Here is a 15,299-nt window from a genome sequence, read left to right as displayed (position 1 = left end):
TAAAGTTTATATTTTTTTTTTTAATAACAAAAATTACATAATAACAATCACAATGGATTTTTTATTATAAAAAAATATTTACAATTTACAAAATTATAAAAATTTATTTATGCGGATTTTGGAGTTGAAATTTTCGAAGGAGATAATTTAAATTTATTACTTTTCAGTAAATTGTAAGAGCCATATTTACTGTAATCTTCTGATATAAATGGGATATAAAATGCACGGAAGAATGGATGAGACCTGTCAGTGATAAAAAAAAAATGAGAATTAATTTAGCCGATATTTGATCATTTTTTAGAATTTTTGTACCGATTAAATTATGGCAAAAAAAAAAATTGAAAAAAAAAATTGACGTAAAAATAAAAAAAAAAATAAAAAATGCAATTTTTTAAAAATAATTTTTCGGAACAAATTTGTTTAAATAAAATTAAAAAATGCTCAAGTGACTGCTAATTTTAATTGAATAAAAAAAAAAAGTTAATAAAAGTTAGCCGATGTCCTTGATTTTTTAATTTATTTTCATTAATTAAATTAGAACTTGAAAATATTTTTTTAAAATTGCACTTACAGTTTTTCAAGTTTTTTAAAAATAAAATTTTTTATTTTTTTATTAAATTTTTTTAAAGGAAAAAATTCTAAAAATTTTTAGATGTCGGCCAATTTTATTTTCATTAAGTTAAATTAAAAAATACTTACGCAGAAGAGTCTAAAAATTTAGCAGATTTAATTACAGTAAAATTATCTATTTGTTTTGAATAATTTGGCTCTAATTCTGTTTCAGTACCGGTATCTAGATCCAGTATAAAGTGACACTTTTCAATGTCAAACTAAAAATAAAAATCAATTAATAAATAAATAAATTAATAAATACAATATTAATTGTTATATTTAACAACTTACATAACGCGAAGGTTCTTCTTTGTTCATGTCATTAAAATTTTCCTGAATTACACTAGTACCATTAAGATGATTTAGAAACAGCTGGGGTAGTTGACCTTTAAACTCTGACTGTAGATATTGAAGCCGCCAATTATTTGAAGGAAAAAAGAAACTACCGGGAAAGCGGTACCACTCTTTGCCAACACAGAAATTAATGTTGACATCGCCTGGAACTTGGCCCTCGCTGCCCAATTTGTTGGCCTCCATCATAACTTCAAGAGGCGCGTAGTAGCCATTGAAAAGTGCGAAAGATCGCGATATTCCAGCCAAGCCTGTCACTATAAATACCAGTATCATTATATGAGACGTACCTCGCAAGTAATGGGAGACTTGCTTCAAGGGTTTTATCTGCGTACGAACGAAGAAATAAATTTTTTGAACTACGTCTACTGTTATCGCTCCGGCTAGGCAGATCATTGGGTAAATTGGAAATAGAAATCTTTCCTCCTGAAAAATAAATTTTTATGAAAATTAATTTAGCTATCACTTCACAATTTTTTTAATTTCCTTTTAAAGAAATAAATTATGTCAAAAAAAAAATGGACTTGTAGAAATTTAAATAAAATTACAAATGCAATTTTTTAAAAATAATTTTTTGGAACAAATTTTTTCGTTAAAGATAATTAAAAAATTGTCAAGTGACAGCTAAATTAAGTGTCATAAATGTTTTAATTAGTAATCTTTTTTTATAAGTTAATATTAAATAATAAATAACTAGCAACCTTGCGGTCACTAATATGACTGCCGTGACTTGTGAACTATAAATAAATAAAATTTTATTTTATTAAAAAATGACTTTTGTTAAATTGCACTGTACTTTCTTAAATATTGACGTTTTTAAAAATATAAGCTCATCCCGATGTTACTTTCATCAAGAGTTTTCATTTCAGTACCCACATACATTTTGATGTATTTTTCATACATATGATATATATAAATATATGAAAAATTGATGTGGGTACTCAAATGAAAGGTCTCGATGAGTGTAACATCGAGATGAGCTTATATCTTTAAAAATGTCAATAGTTCTCAAGATACAAGATACAAGGTCATTTCTTAATGATGTATTTAGAGATAGGGAATTTTTGAATGCATCCGTAAATATTCATCATCATAAATTATCTATTGGTAAGAATGATATGAAATCCTAAAAAGGTACAAATTCAAATCAAGACCTTTGCAATGACATTAAATTTCACTAAAAAAACCGATTTTATCATATGACTATCCTGGAAAAAAAATTTTTCTTATTCTCTTAATAATATAGATTACTTTGTGAGGTAGTGAAAACATGACAATCATCCAGAGGTAAAGCGGAGCCAATGAAAACCAATAGGGCAGACAATATTTATTTCTTGGCTTCGCTGGTACTATTTCCCAAGATAAGATCTGTAAAATAAATCAGTATTTAATTTTTAACTAATTAAAAAAAAAAATTTAATAAACTCACCAATGCTAAGGGAGTAAATAGAGCAGCAATGAACACAAAATTAAAATTCAAAAATCCATTTATAAAATAGTAACTCAGTGGCTCGGTTCCGTATAAATTAGGCCCGTGATTTGTGAATACATTGTACATGATCAAATTAAGCGGTGCAATAACTAGTTTTCCAAAGTAAACAGAATCAATCCAGACCATAGGTATCAAAATAACTGTTCCGGATATTATTGTCCAGTTGATAAATCTCGACCATTCTTGACGTCTCAATGTTAGATCAATTACTATCGGTACCCTGGAGTTTAGTAAAATTAATCACGTGTATATATTTTTATTAGTAAAGTTTTTTTATTTACCCGAGTAAGGCTACGAATGGCCAGCCTAGTAATGAAGAAATAGCTGTTGCAAATATTGCTAATTCGTATTTACGTGCGTACCACGCTGCTATTGCTGCTGTACTTACGTACCTAAAGAAATTAATTTATAAAAAATTAATTAAAAAAAAATTATTTTAATTATAATAAAAATAACTTACATTGAAAATGCTGATGGAAGAAATGCAGCGCTTGATATAAACATTCCAGAGCTTGTAATTAAAAAGACTAACATAAGACGTGCTACGTGTACTCCAAATTCTTTACAAACATTTCTGAAAAAATTTTTTATTGTTATTATTTATATATTAAATTTTTTAATCATAATTTAAAACATGACAGATGATAGAAAATTTTTCGGTGAAAAATTTAAAGATAATTAATTTAAAGAATAGATATCTTACTGATAAAAATAAACTTCTGATATAGCACAACCGATTGACAGAAGACAGCGTATAAAATAGAAGACTAAAATAGGATTTGGTTGAAATAAATAGCAGTAGAATTTAGCTGGCACTAAATGAATTAATAAATATGTGTAAGAACGTAAAGCATTCTCTGGGCTGTACTCCCATGTCTGTTGTCCTGTCCCATACAATAAATAATGACTCTAAAATTATAAATGTATCTATTATTATTTAAAATTCTGATTATTATTATAAAAAAATAATTACCGGTTCCCAATAATTATAAGTTTCATCACAATCACTGATGTAACACCAAATAGCCGAGCAAAATCTGGCTGACAGCAGTAACTTGAATGCTGTGTCACCTCCTGGGTAAATCAGTCCCATGGTGGTGGGATCTGGCACTGCTACATTCTCAGATTTGCTGAAATAAATTTTTAAAAAGTGTGTTGATTTTTTTATTCACTATTTATCACAATTAAAAATATAAACAATATGAAAAAGTGAGGTTAAGTTTAATGACAGGTTGTTTAGTATTCTAGTAAAATTTGACAGGTATTTTATAGAATAATTTAATCAAGTAGATAGTGAAATAAATAAAAACTTACTTGGCTGTTTTTTTCTCATTACTTTTCTTTGGAATCGATTTGTTTACAGAATTCTGACGAGGACGTTTACTACGTGGCGGCATGATGTTATATTATTGATTTTATTTTGCGCGGGAGGTTTTCAGTTTGAACATTTAGATTAGATTTTCGAGAGTTCTCAATCGACTTTCGATTGGTTACCATGGCGCTTATTTTGTTATTTTTGTAAATCACTCGGAAGTTAATGAATTGGAAATATAAATAATTAATAAGATAATGGATGTTGAACCCAAGTATACATTTGTGTCATTGCCAAATACAGATAATTGTCAGGTCAATAATAAAAATACTAGAGAGTTATTTAAAAAATGGTAAGTGTTATTTTTTATTTTTTTAAATGATACTGACGTTAACTGTCAGCTGTCTATTTTAAAAATTTTTCTTAAAAATTAATTATGATAAAAAAAATTTTTTTAATTTTCACAAGTGGAATTTTTTTAATAAGAATTAATTTAGCAGATATTTAATAATTTTTAGAATTTTTTAACAAATAAATTACGGCAAAAAAAAATGAGAAAAAAAATTGACATGTAGAAATTTAAAAAAATTAGAAATGCAATTTTTTAAAAATGATTTTTCAGAAAAAATTTATTTGTTAAATAAAAATTAAAAAATCATCAAGTGACTGCTAACTTTAATGTTTTATTTTTTTATTAAATTTTTATATAATAATTTTGTTGCTATAAGATTCTAAAAAATTTTCTAATGTCTGTCAACTTCAGTGTCATTTTTTTGAATCATCTTTAATAGAATTTTTCTATCAGGGGGATGAATTTGAGCTGTCAAAAGTTTCTATTCAACGAGACGTTTCATCTGTATCATAAATATAATTTAGCTGAGGTAGTTTAATTATTAAAAGAAATTATTAATTAATTTATGAAAATTAAGTTAGCCGACATCTAAAAATTTTTAGAATTTTTTTATATTGAAAAAATTATTAAAAAAAAATAAAACAAAAATTTTCATTTGTAAAAAACTTGGAAAACTATAAATGCAATTTTTAAAAAATATTTTTTTGTTATAATTTAATTATTAAAAAAAACCAAAAAAAAAAAGAAAACATCGGCTAACTTTAGTATTATAATTAATTTCATAAAAGCTAAATAATTATTTTTATTTATTTCTAGGCATTTTTCAAAAATTCGAATGTGACAGAAAAATTAAAAATTTGGTGCGAAAATGAATTCAGAGAGTCCAATTTGTCAGCTGATGAAGTTGAAATAAAACAAATTCCTTGTTCAATTATGAGCATGACTTTTTTTGACAAATTAAAAAATCCAGATAATAATATTATATACTCTACGGGGAATATTCGGCAAAAATTTGATGACTTTATTGATGGAATTTTGGTCTCGGATAATTTGCGAGCGGTAAGTATTTTTTTTTTTTTATGAATGTAAAAGTTTTAATAATTAATTACTTCAGATGTTATTGGATGAAGAATCTAACGAGTACAATCTTTATACTCAAGACGAGCGCAATGAATTTATATTCAAATTGTTTCAATTGTTGGTAATTGGCGGCGAGTATTGTCAATATGAAAATGACTTGGATAATTATTTAGACTTAACAAAAAGTCTCTACAAAGATTTCGTAAGGTAAACGGCAATTATTTTTTGCAAGTTAATTTTTTGCAAGTTAATTTAAAAAGATGAAATATTTAAAGAATTCAGAAACAAGAAAACAATTTGTTCATTACAACAATCGTGTTGGAAGTAATTGCAAAAAAAAATGACGTGCCGTACTTCCCACATAAGCCGGAACATAAACAAAACATTGGATTTTTTTTAATAGACCCTACAAGTCGGGAAATAAAAACAATTCTTCATCAATATGGGAATTAATACTTTAGAAGAATATTGAAAATTATTGCTTTTATAATAAATTTTTACATTATTTAAAAAAATGTGCATTACAGAGTAGAAATTTGGTAACAGCTCACGCTTTTAAATTATGTTACAATAAAATTTACATTTAAATATTTGACAATTAATAAGTATATATATTAAATATATTAAATATTAATATAAAGTGATGAGATTTCAGTGAAATTTTTTCATTCATAAATTATTTACAAATGAAATTAATACTGGTGTGGTTGGCACCCAAACGTACGTGTATTGTCTTCTAATTATTCCTAAAACTTTTTATACAAACTCCAAATGACTTTTGTATCCAGAAAATGCATTCAGTCTAATATGACATTAAAGTTAGCAGTTACTTGACAATTTTTTCATTTTATTTAACAAACAAATTTTTTCCGAAAAATTATTTTTAAAAAATTGCTTTTTTTATTTTTTTAAATTTCTACATGTCAATTTTTTTGCCATAATTTATTTGTCAAAAATATTATTAAAGTTATCAAATAACTGCTAAATAGTCTAATTTATAAATAATCACAATAAATACAAACAATGAACCAGGGTTAGAACGATTAATTTTTACAGTAACAATATTTCCGTAGATGGAAAAATTCATTTTCAACACATCTCGCCTGCGATCCGTATTTATTTATCCTGCTAACATGTGATATCTGTAAAAAAATAATTATCTATATTATTAAGAGAATAAGAAAAATGTTGTTTCCAGGATAGTTACATGATAAAATCGGTTTTTTTAGTGAAATTTAGTGTCATTGCAAAGGTCTTGATTTGAATTTGTGTCTTTTTAAGGTTTCGTTTCATTCTCACCGATAGTCAATTTATTATGATAAGTATTTAGGCTGCATTCGAAAATGCTCTATCTCTAGATACATAATTAAGAAATGACCTTGTATCTTGTGAATTATTGACATTTTTACAGATATAAGCTCACCCCGACGTTACACTCATCAAGACATTTCATTTGAGTACCCACATCATTTTTCATATATTTTATATATTTATATATATGAATATATGAAAAATAATCAAAATGCATGTATGTACTCAAATGAAAGGTTTCGATAAGTGTAACATCGGGATGAGCTTATATCTTTAAAAATGTCAATATTAAAAAAAGTACAGTGCAATTTAACAAAGATAATTATTTAATAAAGCAAAATTTTATTTATTTATAGTTCACAAGTCACGGCAGTCACATAGTGACTACAAGGTTGCTAGTTAATAATTAATCAATTAAAAAAGCAATAATATAAATTTACCTTAGTGCTAAAAATATTTTTTTCAATATTATGATCAATGCTGGCTTCAAAAATTCCACCCCCAGGTGATAGTTTGACTTTAATCTGATAAATTTCATTGGTCAAATGAGTTTTGGCACTAAAGTCCCCGATGAACCCGTCTTTGTCGCTGGACTTTTCAAACTTAAGCAGCCCCTTGGTAGGAACGAGCTTAGCTGCCCACATTATTTCATTCAATCTCAGAATTTCGCAAATGTTTCTGTGCTCTTGAGTGTAAGAGTTCAAAAACTTAATAAAGCTCAAGGCTACCTCGACGACGGTGCTGTTCGAGACCGGTATTTCTTGCCAGGTGAGACAGGCGCACCAGTGAGGCTCAATGAAAGCGTCGGCACAAGTTCTGTCCGCAGGAATTTTGTCAAACAGACTGATGTCTCGCTCCTGGGTGTCTGCATCCTTGGGAGTTTCCATCTTGAGGATCCGCTCCAGGGTTTTGTGAATGTCAAAGGGCGTCGACAGGTGCCTAGTGTTGTACACAAAGTTCGCATAAGCTCTTGGGTGGACTTGCTTGAACCACGGAGGGAAAATAAACGCGAAGAAAGGCAATCTTTCTTCCTGTTTGCCCGCCAAGGTGTTGCGAATTTTGGCGAATCTGTGGCCGTGGTCGCTCATTAGGATCAGCACCGTGTTGTTGAGGTGTCCTTGGTCCTGCAGACTCTTCACCCACTTCAGTAAATCAACGTCAGCCGCTCCGATGTCATTGTAAGAGTCATGGGAGAGCTCGCCGTGGAACCCGAATATAAATTTAGGCTTATCACGATAAACGTCGTAAATATTTTTAATGTAATTCATCATAACCACATGACGCGGTAATCCACCCATGCAAAATTTCTTCGAATACTTGAAATATGGCTCAGCTGCCAGGTAGTAAGTACGCATGTAGTGATTTGTTGGCTGCTCTTTGAAGCCTTTCAGCCGGTAAGTAAACGTCCCAATGTGATGGACGTCTTCCATGAACCCGGTTATGTATCCGCTGTCTTTGTATTTCTTCCAGATCATTGGATACACGTCGACGTAATTCGCCAAAGCACCCATCCGCTTCCTTGTCTCCGGAAGCTCCAGCTCGATTTTACCTGTAAGAATAGGGATCAAGGCTTGAGGAGTCCCGTCACCGATTATGTTGTACCCCTCGAGCACCTGGGCGTTCAGCGACTGTTTTATGTACTGATGTGTCTTCGGTAGCTTTCTGATGAAGGTGTTGCGGGATAGAGAGTCGAATCCAAAGATCAGGACGTTCAGATTCAATCCTCCTTCTGGGATATTTTCCCAAGATATTGTTTTCTTTATTTCGGGATCTTCTTTTACACCCGCTAAAACGCTGTGCCATCTAAAATTTATATTATTCAAGTTAACTGACATTAGAAATTTTTATTACTTTTAAGTTAGCAGTCACTTGACCATTTTTTAATTTTTTTAACAAACAAATTTGGGTAAATATTTACAAGTGGGGTCAACCATTTTCATTTTCATTTTTTTTTAACGAAATTTTTATTTGATTTTATTGATATATTTTTTTTTCAAAAATATATAAAAAAGTGAACAAGTAAAAAAAAAAAGTTGATTATCACAATTTTAATAAATTTTACAAATTTTTAAAAAATTTATAAATTTTTTAAAAAACTGTGATATTCAACTTTTTTTTTTAAATTGTTCGTTTTTTTATGTACTTTTAAAAAAAAATATATCAAAAAAAGATAAAATAGAAATTTTATCAAAAAACATGAGAGCCAAAATTTTTTCCAACCATTGAAGGCAAAAAAGCTATCGAAAACTTTATTTTTTTCTTTCACGATATTTTTTTATCATAAATACACCTTAAAAACAAGCAGAACAAAAAAAATTTTAAAGTGTTAATTTTTCACCTAGTTATGGCCCAAAATGGGGTTGACCTCACTTGTTAATAATTACCAAAAAATTTGTTCGAAAAAATTATTTAAAAAAAATTGCATTTTTTATTTTTTTTTAATTTTTATGTGTCAATTTTTTTTGCAATAGTTTGTCACCAAAATTATTAAATGTCTGCTAAATTAATTTCTATAAAGTTTTTTATTATTTTATAGCAATTAAATTATTATAAAAAATGATTTAAAAAATTCCACGTCAAAATCAAATAAAATTATTTATGGAAATTTTTTAAAGCATTTTTTTATTCTAATTGATTAAAAAAAAAATTTGACATTTACTGTCAAAGTTATGAAGATGATGTAAAGAAGAAAAAGTACTTACTGATTACCAATTTTAGATTCGCATTTAACGTCAACAAAATCACTGTTGCGTAAAATATACGCATCGTCAGACTCGTGAGGCTCTGTAAGACGCACAGTGTAATCATCTACACGTAAAATTTCTGAAATAAAATATTTCCGTTAATTAATTATTCATTAGTAAACTAATTTACAGATTAAGTAGACTAATTAAGAAATTACCACTGAAGGCACAGGTAATTGGACCGTAACGCTCGCGAGCACGTTCCAGAATGAAAACACGGGAGCCCTCGACAGTGACCCAGTCTTCGGGTGAGCACTGCAGCGGTGGAACTTCGTGGATAAATTTAAGAATCTCAGGATTGTTGATCTCCAGCTCAGGAAGCTTGCAGGCGACGCCATCTTCTGTGTACTTTTTCTGCTTGCTTGAGTCTCTTATTAGCTGAGAAATGTGCATTCTAAAATAATAATAATAATTATTATTATTATATGTCAGGAAAAATTTTATTTAAAAATTAAGAACTATTTATACAATTAAAGTATACATGACAGTAAGGTTTGCTAATTTTTAATTTTATTTAACAAACAAATTTGTTCCAAAAAATTACTTTTGAAAAAATTGCATTTTTTATTTTTTAAAAATTTTAAAATAACATTTTTTTTCTCTTTTTTTTGCCATAATTTATTTGTTATAAAAATTATCAAATATATTTTAAATTAATGACATTAAAATTAGCAGTCGCTTGATAATTTTTTAATTTTATTAAGAAAATAAATTTTTTCTGAAAAATTATTTTTGAAAAATTGTATTTAAAATTTCTACATGTTAATTTTTTTTACCAGAATTTATTCGTTAAAATAATTTTAAAAATCATTAAATATCTGTTAAATTAATTTTAATTAAAAGTACTTACAACTTGTCACTGTTAGACAAATCATTGTCGTTGAAATTTAGCTCTGATTTCAGGACTTGAACAACACAATAAACAAACGCCGCAAGAAGTATCACAACAGTTAGACGTTTTAAATAGCATGAAGCTATCCGTATCATTTTAATGGTTTTACACTTTTTACATCAGAGGTGATAATGCATTTAAATAACAAATTTTTCTATCACTGCCTATTATTCTTTAAAAATAATTCATTTAAAATTAAACACGTCAATTTTTTGCACACAATTTTTGACTAGAAATTTTTATCACATTAATGTAATAAAAAAAAATGTAAACTAAATTTATAAATAAGAGGCGGGTACGGCTATCAGCCGATAAAAAATAAACTCATATTCTTTTCTCCTTGATACAGTGATTTTATTTCCGAACAGTCAGATGTTTCATTCGTGACTAGACTAATTATCGTCACACGATTCACGATTATGCGATTATGCAAGTGAATAATAGCCGGCAAGAGAAATGATAATGAATTTTTTATGAGTTAAACGTTCAACTACAGGTCACACAATGCAAACACTAATAAAAATTGCCGTATTAATAGCCGGATTAATAACACAACAATAAATAAATTCAAATATGACCTTATTTAAGTCATAAATTTGCTAATGACTGGTAAAATGTTTACAATTTAGAATTATAAAACCGAACATTTTTTATTTTTAACGATACAAATGTCACATGTGTAAATAAGTGATACTTTTTTCAGATTTCCGACCCCAGGAGCTCAAAAATCTAAATTTAGGTATCCTGGTAAAATTTTACTCGGCAAAACATGTGGTTGTCAACACCCACAATTTACAACTAAAAATATATATAACACTGAAAAAAAAATATATATACGTCTACAATGTTATGTGTGCCAATGTCTTACACTTCTATATAAATGCTTAAGAACCGCGTCTGCGTCAGATTTGCGCCGCCGTACAGAATAAAATGCATTTTAAAGACTGCTCGGTATATCAATACAATTCTCAAATGTAAAAGTATTCTGTTGTACGTATGTATATATCCGAACAAAAACAATTTCACTGTAAAAAAGTCGCGCCAAGTCCACGTTCATAAGACTATTAGGAAAAAAAAATTTTTTTTTTCTTTACAAAAAGATACAAAATAAAAACATTAAAATATCCAAGTAACCGATATGATTGTTTATGATTTTCGGAAATTAAAAAAAATTTTATTGTAAATTTAAAAATTAAAAAAAAAATTTTAGAACGTATTTTATAATTAACGGTGAAATAAATTATGAATTACTGTTATGATAAACAAATTGGGTAAAAAAAGTACCGTAGAATTAAATAAAATTTCGCAGCCTCAAAAAACCTTTCTGCTTACAGTAAACATAGTCGGTAGTCTGGCGCTCCGTTTACAACGGATTTGAACGGAACTTGGCGCCAGATTCTACCGAATCTGTGAATAAAGATACACCACTGAATTATTTTATATTCATGTACAACTATGTATGAGGTGTGTATATGTGAATAGACTTTATGCACATGCAGTTTTTTACTTCCACATATGACTCTATACACACATATGGCAAAAATTTGCCAACTAACGCTGAGTACTGAAACTGGTTGGACAATAAACTTCCCTTCTATCTAGTTATTGTAATTTTTTTCCGACGAACTAGTTACGGACAATGAGCATTACCACATTACTTCACTGAACTATTTTTGAAACTCATTATTTTTTTTCTTTTTAGAAAAAATAATTTTTTATTTCCAATTATATTTTTTTTAGTAATATGCTTCACGTAACATCCCTTAGAGTATTATCCCAGGGACGAGTACTTGAATTTATTCCACCCTGTTCCTGCCATAAGGGTATTTTAGATTTCTTCTGTTCATCCATTTTATATCAAGATAAACCTGAAATCCAATAATTAATTAATTAATTAATATTAGCAACCTTGCAGTCACTATATGATTGCCGTGACTTGCAAACTAAAAAAAATTAAAATTTTGCTTTGTTAAATAATGAATTTTGTTAAATTGCACTGTACTTTCTTAAATATTGACGTTTTTGAAGACATAAATTCATCCCAATGTTACAATCATCAAGAGCTTTCATTTGAGTACCCACATGCATTTTAATATATTTTCCATATATTCTTATATATAAATATATAAAATATATGAAAAATTGATGTGGGTACTCAAATGAAAGGTCTCGATAAGTGTAACACCGGGATGAGCTTATATATTTAAAAATGTCAATAGTTCACAAGATACAAGGTCATTTCTTAAATATGTATCTAGAGATAGAGTATTTTCGAATGCAGCCTAAATACTTATCATAATAAATTGACTATCGGTGAGAATGATATGAAACCTTGAATAGGCACAAATTCAAGTCAAGACCTTTGCAATGACACTAAATTTCACTAAAAAAACCGATTTTATCATATGGCTATCCTGGAAACAAAATTTTTTCTATTCTCTTAATAATATATATTAAAAATGTAAAAATTGCAAAATGTGACAAAATTTTTTAAACTTAAGTATTTAAACGTAAAGATTATTTCAATTTTAATAAAAATAAATATTTTTTTTTAGCAATTTAAAAGTTAGTGAACTTTCTTGGTATAAATAATTGTTGTTTAAATGACACAAATATTTTTTTCATATCTTCTTGACTCAGTTGTTGAATTATTTTTAAATTAATAACATGTCATCCGATTTGACGTATTGTAACAAATGGGGAGCTAAAAAAATTTTAATTTTATGAGATTATTGAAGCGATTAAAAACATTGGAAATAATTCACAAAATTATACTTTAGTGAAAGAACTAAAAATTAATATAATTAAATTTTTATAAAAAATTTCTAAGAAATAATTGTTTGTCATATTGTCGGTACTCAAATTTATAAATGTTATTTATCCAAGTGTCGATGTCAATCTTACGTAGAAAAAGTATCACTTTACCTAAATATAAATAGAGAGACTTATCGCAATTTTTCCACTCTCAATTTTGTGTTCTGAAGAAATTCTTTAACATGTTCTGCCAATTTTTATTCGCTTTGCTGCTCAGTCTTTTCATTTATGACCAGGTGAGTGAATATTTTTTATTTTTAATTATTACAAATGATCTTCTAATGGACAATCAATATTGAAGGTGAATCCAGCGCCTGCAAAAGCTCCAATTTTACCAGAAGTCAATGGGATGATTAATAAATCAGTGGCAGGCGCGGCTGCAGCGGTTAAAGATGCCCAAATTACAGCGAAGGAGATAGTTCAGGATATTTTCAATTGGACCAATCAAGTTGGATTGTTAACTAAGCAATTGATAGATTTTGCTATTGATTCGTCGCAACAAAATGAAAATTCCATGGTCAATTTTAATCCTGCTATTTCTGTTGACGGGATAATGGGATGATATTTTTATAAATAAAATAAAAATTTTGTTTTTAAAAAGTTGTTCAAAAATAGATCAAATATTTTGTAACTTTACTCAATAATAATATGAAATATTTTAGAAGCATATATTGATTTTAATAATGTATTCTTACGTTGTAAAAATGTAAATAATATTATACCATATACCATTGATTGAGTTACAGAAGAAAATCTATATAATATTTACTTAGTATGTCACAGTACGATATTGAATTCACCTGAAAAAAAAAAAAAAAAAAAAAAAAAAAAACTTTTGTAATATGTAAATTAATTCCGGCAATGACGGAAAAATATGTTTTCGTCTTAATTTTGTAAGAGTTTTTATTAATAATTAACTATGATTATGATAATATGATAAGTGATAAGAAGCATATTTGCACAAGTGCTCTACAGACTTTGTTGAATAGTTTTTTAGTGTCACTTATAGTAGAAATCAGTATATATATACGGTAACTCCATAAAGATCACCACAGCAAATGAACTATTCATAAAATCAATCTCGTTGATATTTATCGAATTTTCAAAAGAAGAAATGTTCTTACGGGCTTTTTGTATCGTCGCTTTCTTCGGACTTCTGAATGTGGTAATTATTAATTAATTTTATTAATATTATTATTAAAAATTCACCGTACTTAATTATTAAAACTAAATTTTTTTTTCCTCAAAGGTTCATTCAGCGGCTGAGAATTCAGAAGAACAGAGGGAAGAAATCCTCAACGCACAAGAAGAAGCGACAATAAAAGTCTTGACCGCTAGTTTAAAAGCCGAAGAAGCAGCCAAACTTAATTTCGTTCTAGAAACTAAAGTCAACGATTACTACACCGCTGGAGTTAATAGCAATGACTATAAATTGAAAGTTGAGCTGGTGAGAAGAATAACTGACGGCAAAAAGAAGAGACTAGAAAACAGTATCAGCGAACTGGCTGGTAAAACTGATGAAGAGGCTCTAGAAAATCTGGCTTTAACGAAAAATTTGATTGAGCAAATTGAAGAAATGGAGAAACTTTCAGATCAACAGATTAAAAATTTGACTGATGTTGAATTGGCTGCTAAACTCGAATGGGAAACTTTTTACAATGAAACTCAAAACGCGGTGAAAAATGCTGAAGAGATGAAGAAAGATGCCGTAAAAGCTGTCATAGCAGCTCTTGAACTTACGGCAAACTGTTCTGAATTAGGTAAGATCTATCCAAAATTGACGACTCGTGATGCTGCTCAGAAAGCTTGTGTTGATTACTTCAAGAATAGACTTCTAGAATTGGTGCCTGGTCTTTCTGATTCTTCAGAATTGTACGAAAGGATGAAGAAAATTTGGATTAAAGGACAAAAAGAATTTGTTAAAGCGGCCGCTTAGGTAATTTTATTTTTTATGGTACTTAAAATAAGCAAAGATCAGCTTTTAAATGATGAATTTTTTTCTGATTTTATTTTTTTTTCTGTTCTAGAATTATTCTATGCCAGCTGAAGTGAAACTGAAGAAGCTTTTTTAATAAATAAATAAATATAAAAATATTTTGTTTATATTATGTAATTTTTAATTTTTGGACATCAATAAAATTTTTGATAAAATTTTAAATCTAACTTGATAATTATTTATAGTATTAAAAAAATAATTAAAAATAAATTTATATCCTTCATTATTAAACTAAATAGTTAATAATTGATAAAATATAATTTTAAAAGTAAAAAATAAATAGAAAAATATGTCTTCTTATTGAAGAATATACTTACAAAAAATAAGATAACCTACAAAATTT

General features: G+C 27.9%; 5 protein-coding genes across 6 annotated transcripts; 3 read left to right on the top strand and 2 right to left on the bottom strand.

The window, feature by feature from the left end:
* Nucleotides 1-41: 41 nt before the first annotated feature.
* On the bottom strand, nucleotides 42-3,886 carry LOC123261853 (alpha-1,2-mannosyltransferase ALG9). The gene is made up of 10 exons (XM_044723712.1): nucleotides 3,770-3,886; nucleotides 3,429-3,585; nucleotides 3,159-3,364; nucleotides 2,916-3,029; nucleotides 2,737-2,847; nucleotides 2,393-2,675; nucleotides 2,215-2,331; nucleotides 904-1,389; nucleotides 700-830; nucleotides 42-243 (listed from the first exon to the last, which is right to left on the bottom strand). The coding sequence occupies exons 1-10, from the start codon at nucleotides 3,850-3,852 to the stop codon at nucleotides 108-110; spliced, it is 1,824 nt and encodes a 607-aa protein (XP_044579647.1). The 5' UTR covers nucleotides 3,853-3,886; the 3' UTR covers nucleotides 42-107.
* Nucleotides 3,887-4,024: 138 nt separating this feature from the next.
* Nucleotides 4,025-5,744, top strand: LOC123261860 (cilia- and flagella-associated protein 300-like). The gene is made up of 5 exons (XM_044723730.1): nucleotides 4,025-4,119; nucleotides 4,573-4,648; nucleotides 4,936-5,178; nucleotides 5,234-5,406; nucleotides 5,475-5,744. The coding sequence occupies exons 1-5, from the start codon at nucleotides 4,025-4,027 to the stop codon at nucleotides 5,650-5,652; spliced, it is 765 nt and encodes a 254-aa protein (XP_044579665.1). The 3' UTR covers nucleotides 5,653-5,744.
* On the bottom strand, nucleotides 5,678-11,102 carry LOC123261848. Its single transcript, XM_044723702.1, has 5 exons — nucleotides 10,105-11,102; nucleotides 9,413-9,648; nucleotides 9,213-9,333; nucleotides 6,951-8,313; nucleotides 5,678-6,341 (listed from the first exon to the last, which is right to left on the bottom strand). The coding sequence occupies exons 1-5, from the start codon at nucleotides 10,239-10,241 to the stop codon at nucleotides 6,243-6,245; spliced, it is 1,956 nt and encodes a 651-aa protein (XP_044579637.1). The 5' UTR covers nucleotides 10,242-11,102; the 3' UTR covers nucleotides 5,678-6,242.
* A 457-nt stretch (nucleotides 11,103-11,559) lies between these two features.
* LOC123261153 lies at nucleotides 11,560-13,621 on the top strand. 2 transcript variants are annotated; one of them, XM_044722669.1, is made up of 2 exons: nucleotides 11,560-11,610; nucleotides 13,262-13,621. In XM_044722669.1, the coding sequence occupies exons 1-2, from the start codon at nucleotides 11,602-11,604 to the stop codon at nucleotides 13,520-13,522; spliced, it is 270 nt and encodes an 89-aa protein (XP_044578604.1). In that variant the 5' UTR covers nucleotides 11,560-11,601; the 3' UTR covers nucleotides 13,523-13,621. The 2 variants fall into 2 exon arrangements, with proteins under 2 accessions (XP_044578604.1, XP_044578603.1); XM_044722668.1 differs by lacking the exon at nucleotides 11,560-11,610 and adding an exon at nucleotides 12,774-13,196.
* Nucleotides 13,622-13,800: 179 nt separating this feature from the next.
* On the top strand, nucleotides 13,801-15,037 carry LOC123260992. The gene is made up of 3 exons (XM_044722413.1): nucleotides 13,801-14,125; nucleotides 14,210-14,896; nucleotides 14,988-15,037. Exons 1-2 carry the CDS (start codon nucleotides 14,075-14,077, stop codon nucleotides 14,894-14,896), a joined length of 738 nt encoding a protein of 245 aa, XP_044578348.1. The 5' UTR covers nucleotides 13,801-14,074; the 3' UTR covers nucleotides 14,988-15,037.
* Nucleotides 15,038-15,299: the final 262 nt, after the last annotated feature.

This window comes from Cotesia glomerata, linkage group LG3, assembly GCF_020080835.1.
Source record: "Cotesia glomerata isolate CgM1 linkage group LG3, MPM_Cglom_v2.3, whole genome shotgun sequence".
In the NCBI taxonomy this organism is placed as follows: domain Eukaryota; kingdom Metazoa; phylum Arthropoda; class Insecta; order Hymenoptera; family Braconidae; genus Cotesia; species Cotesia glomerata.
This window is presented reverse-complemented; position numbering and strand designations above follow the sequence as displayed.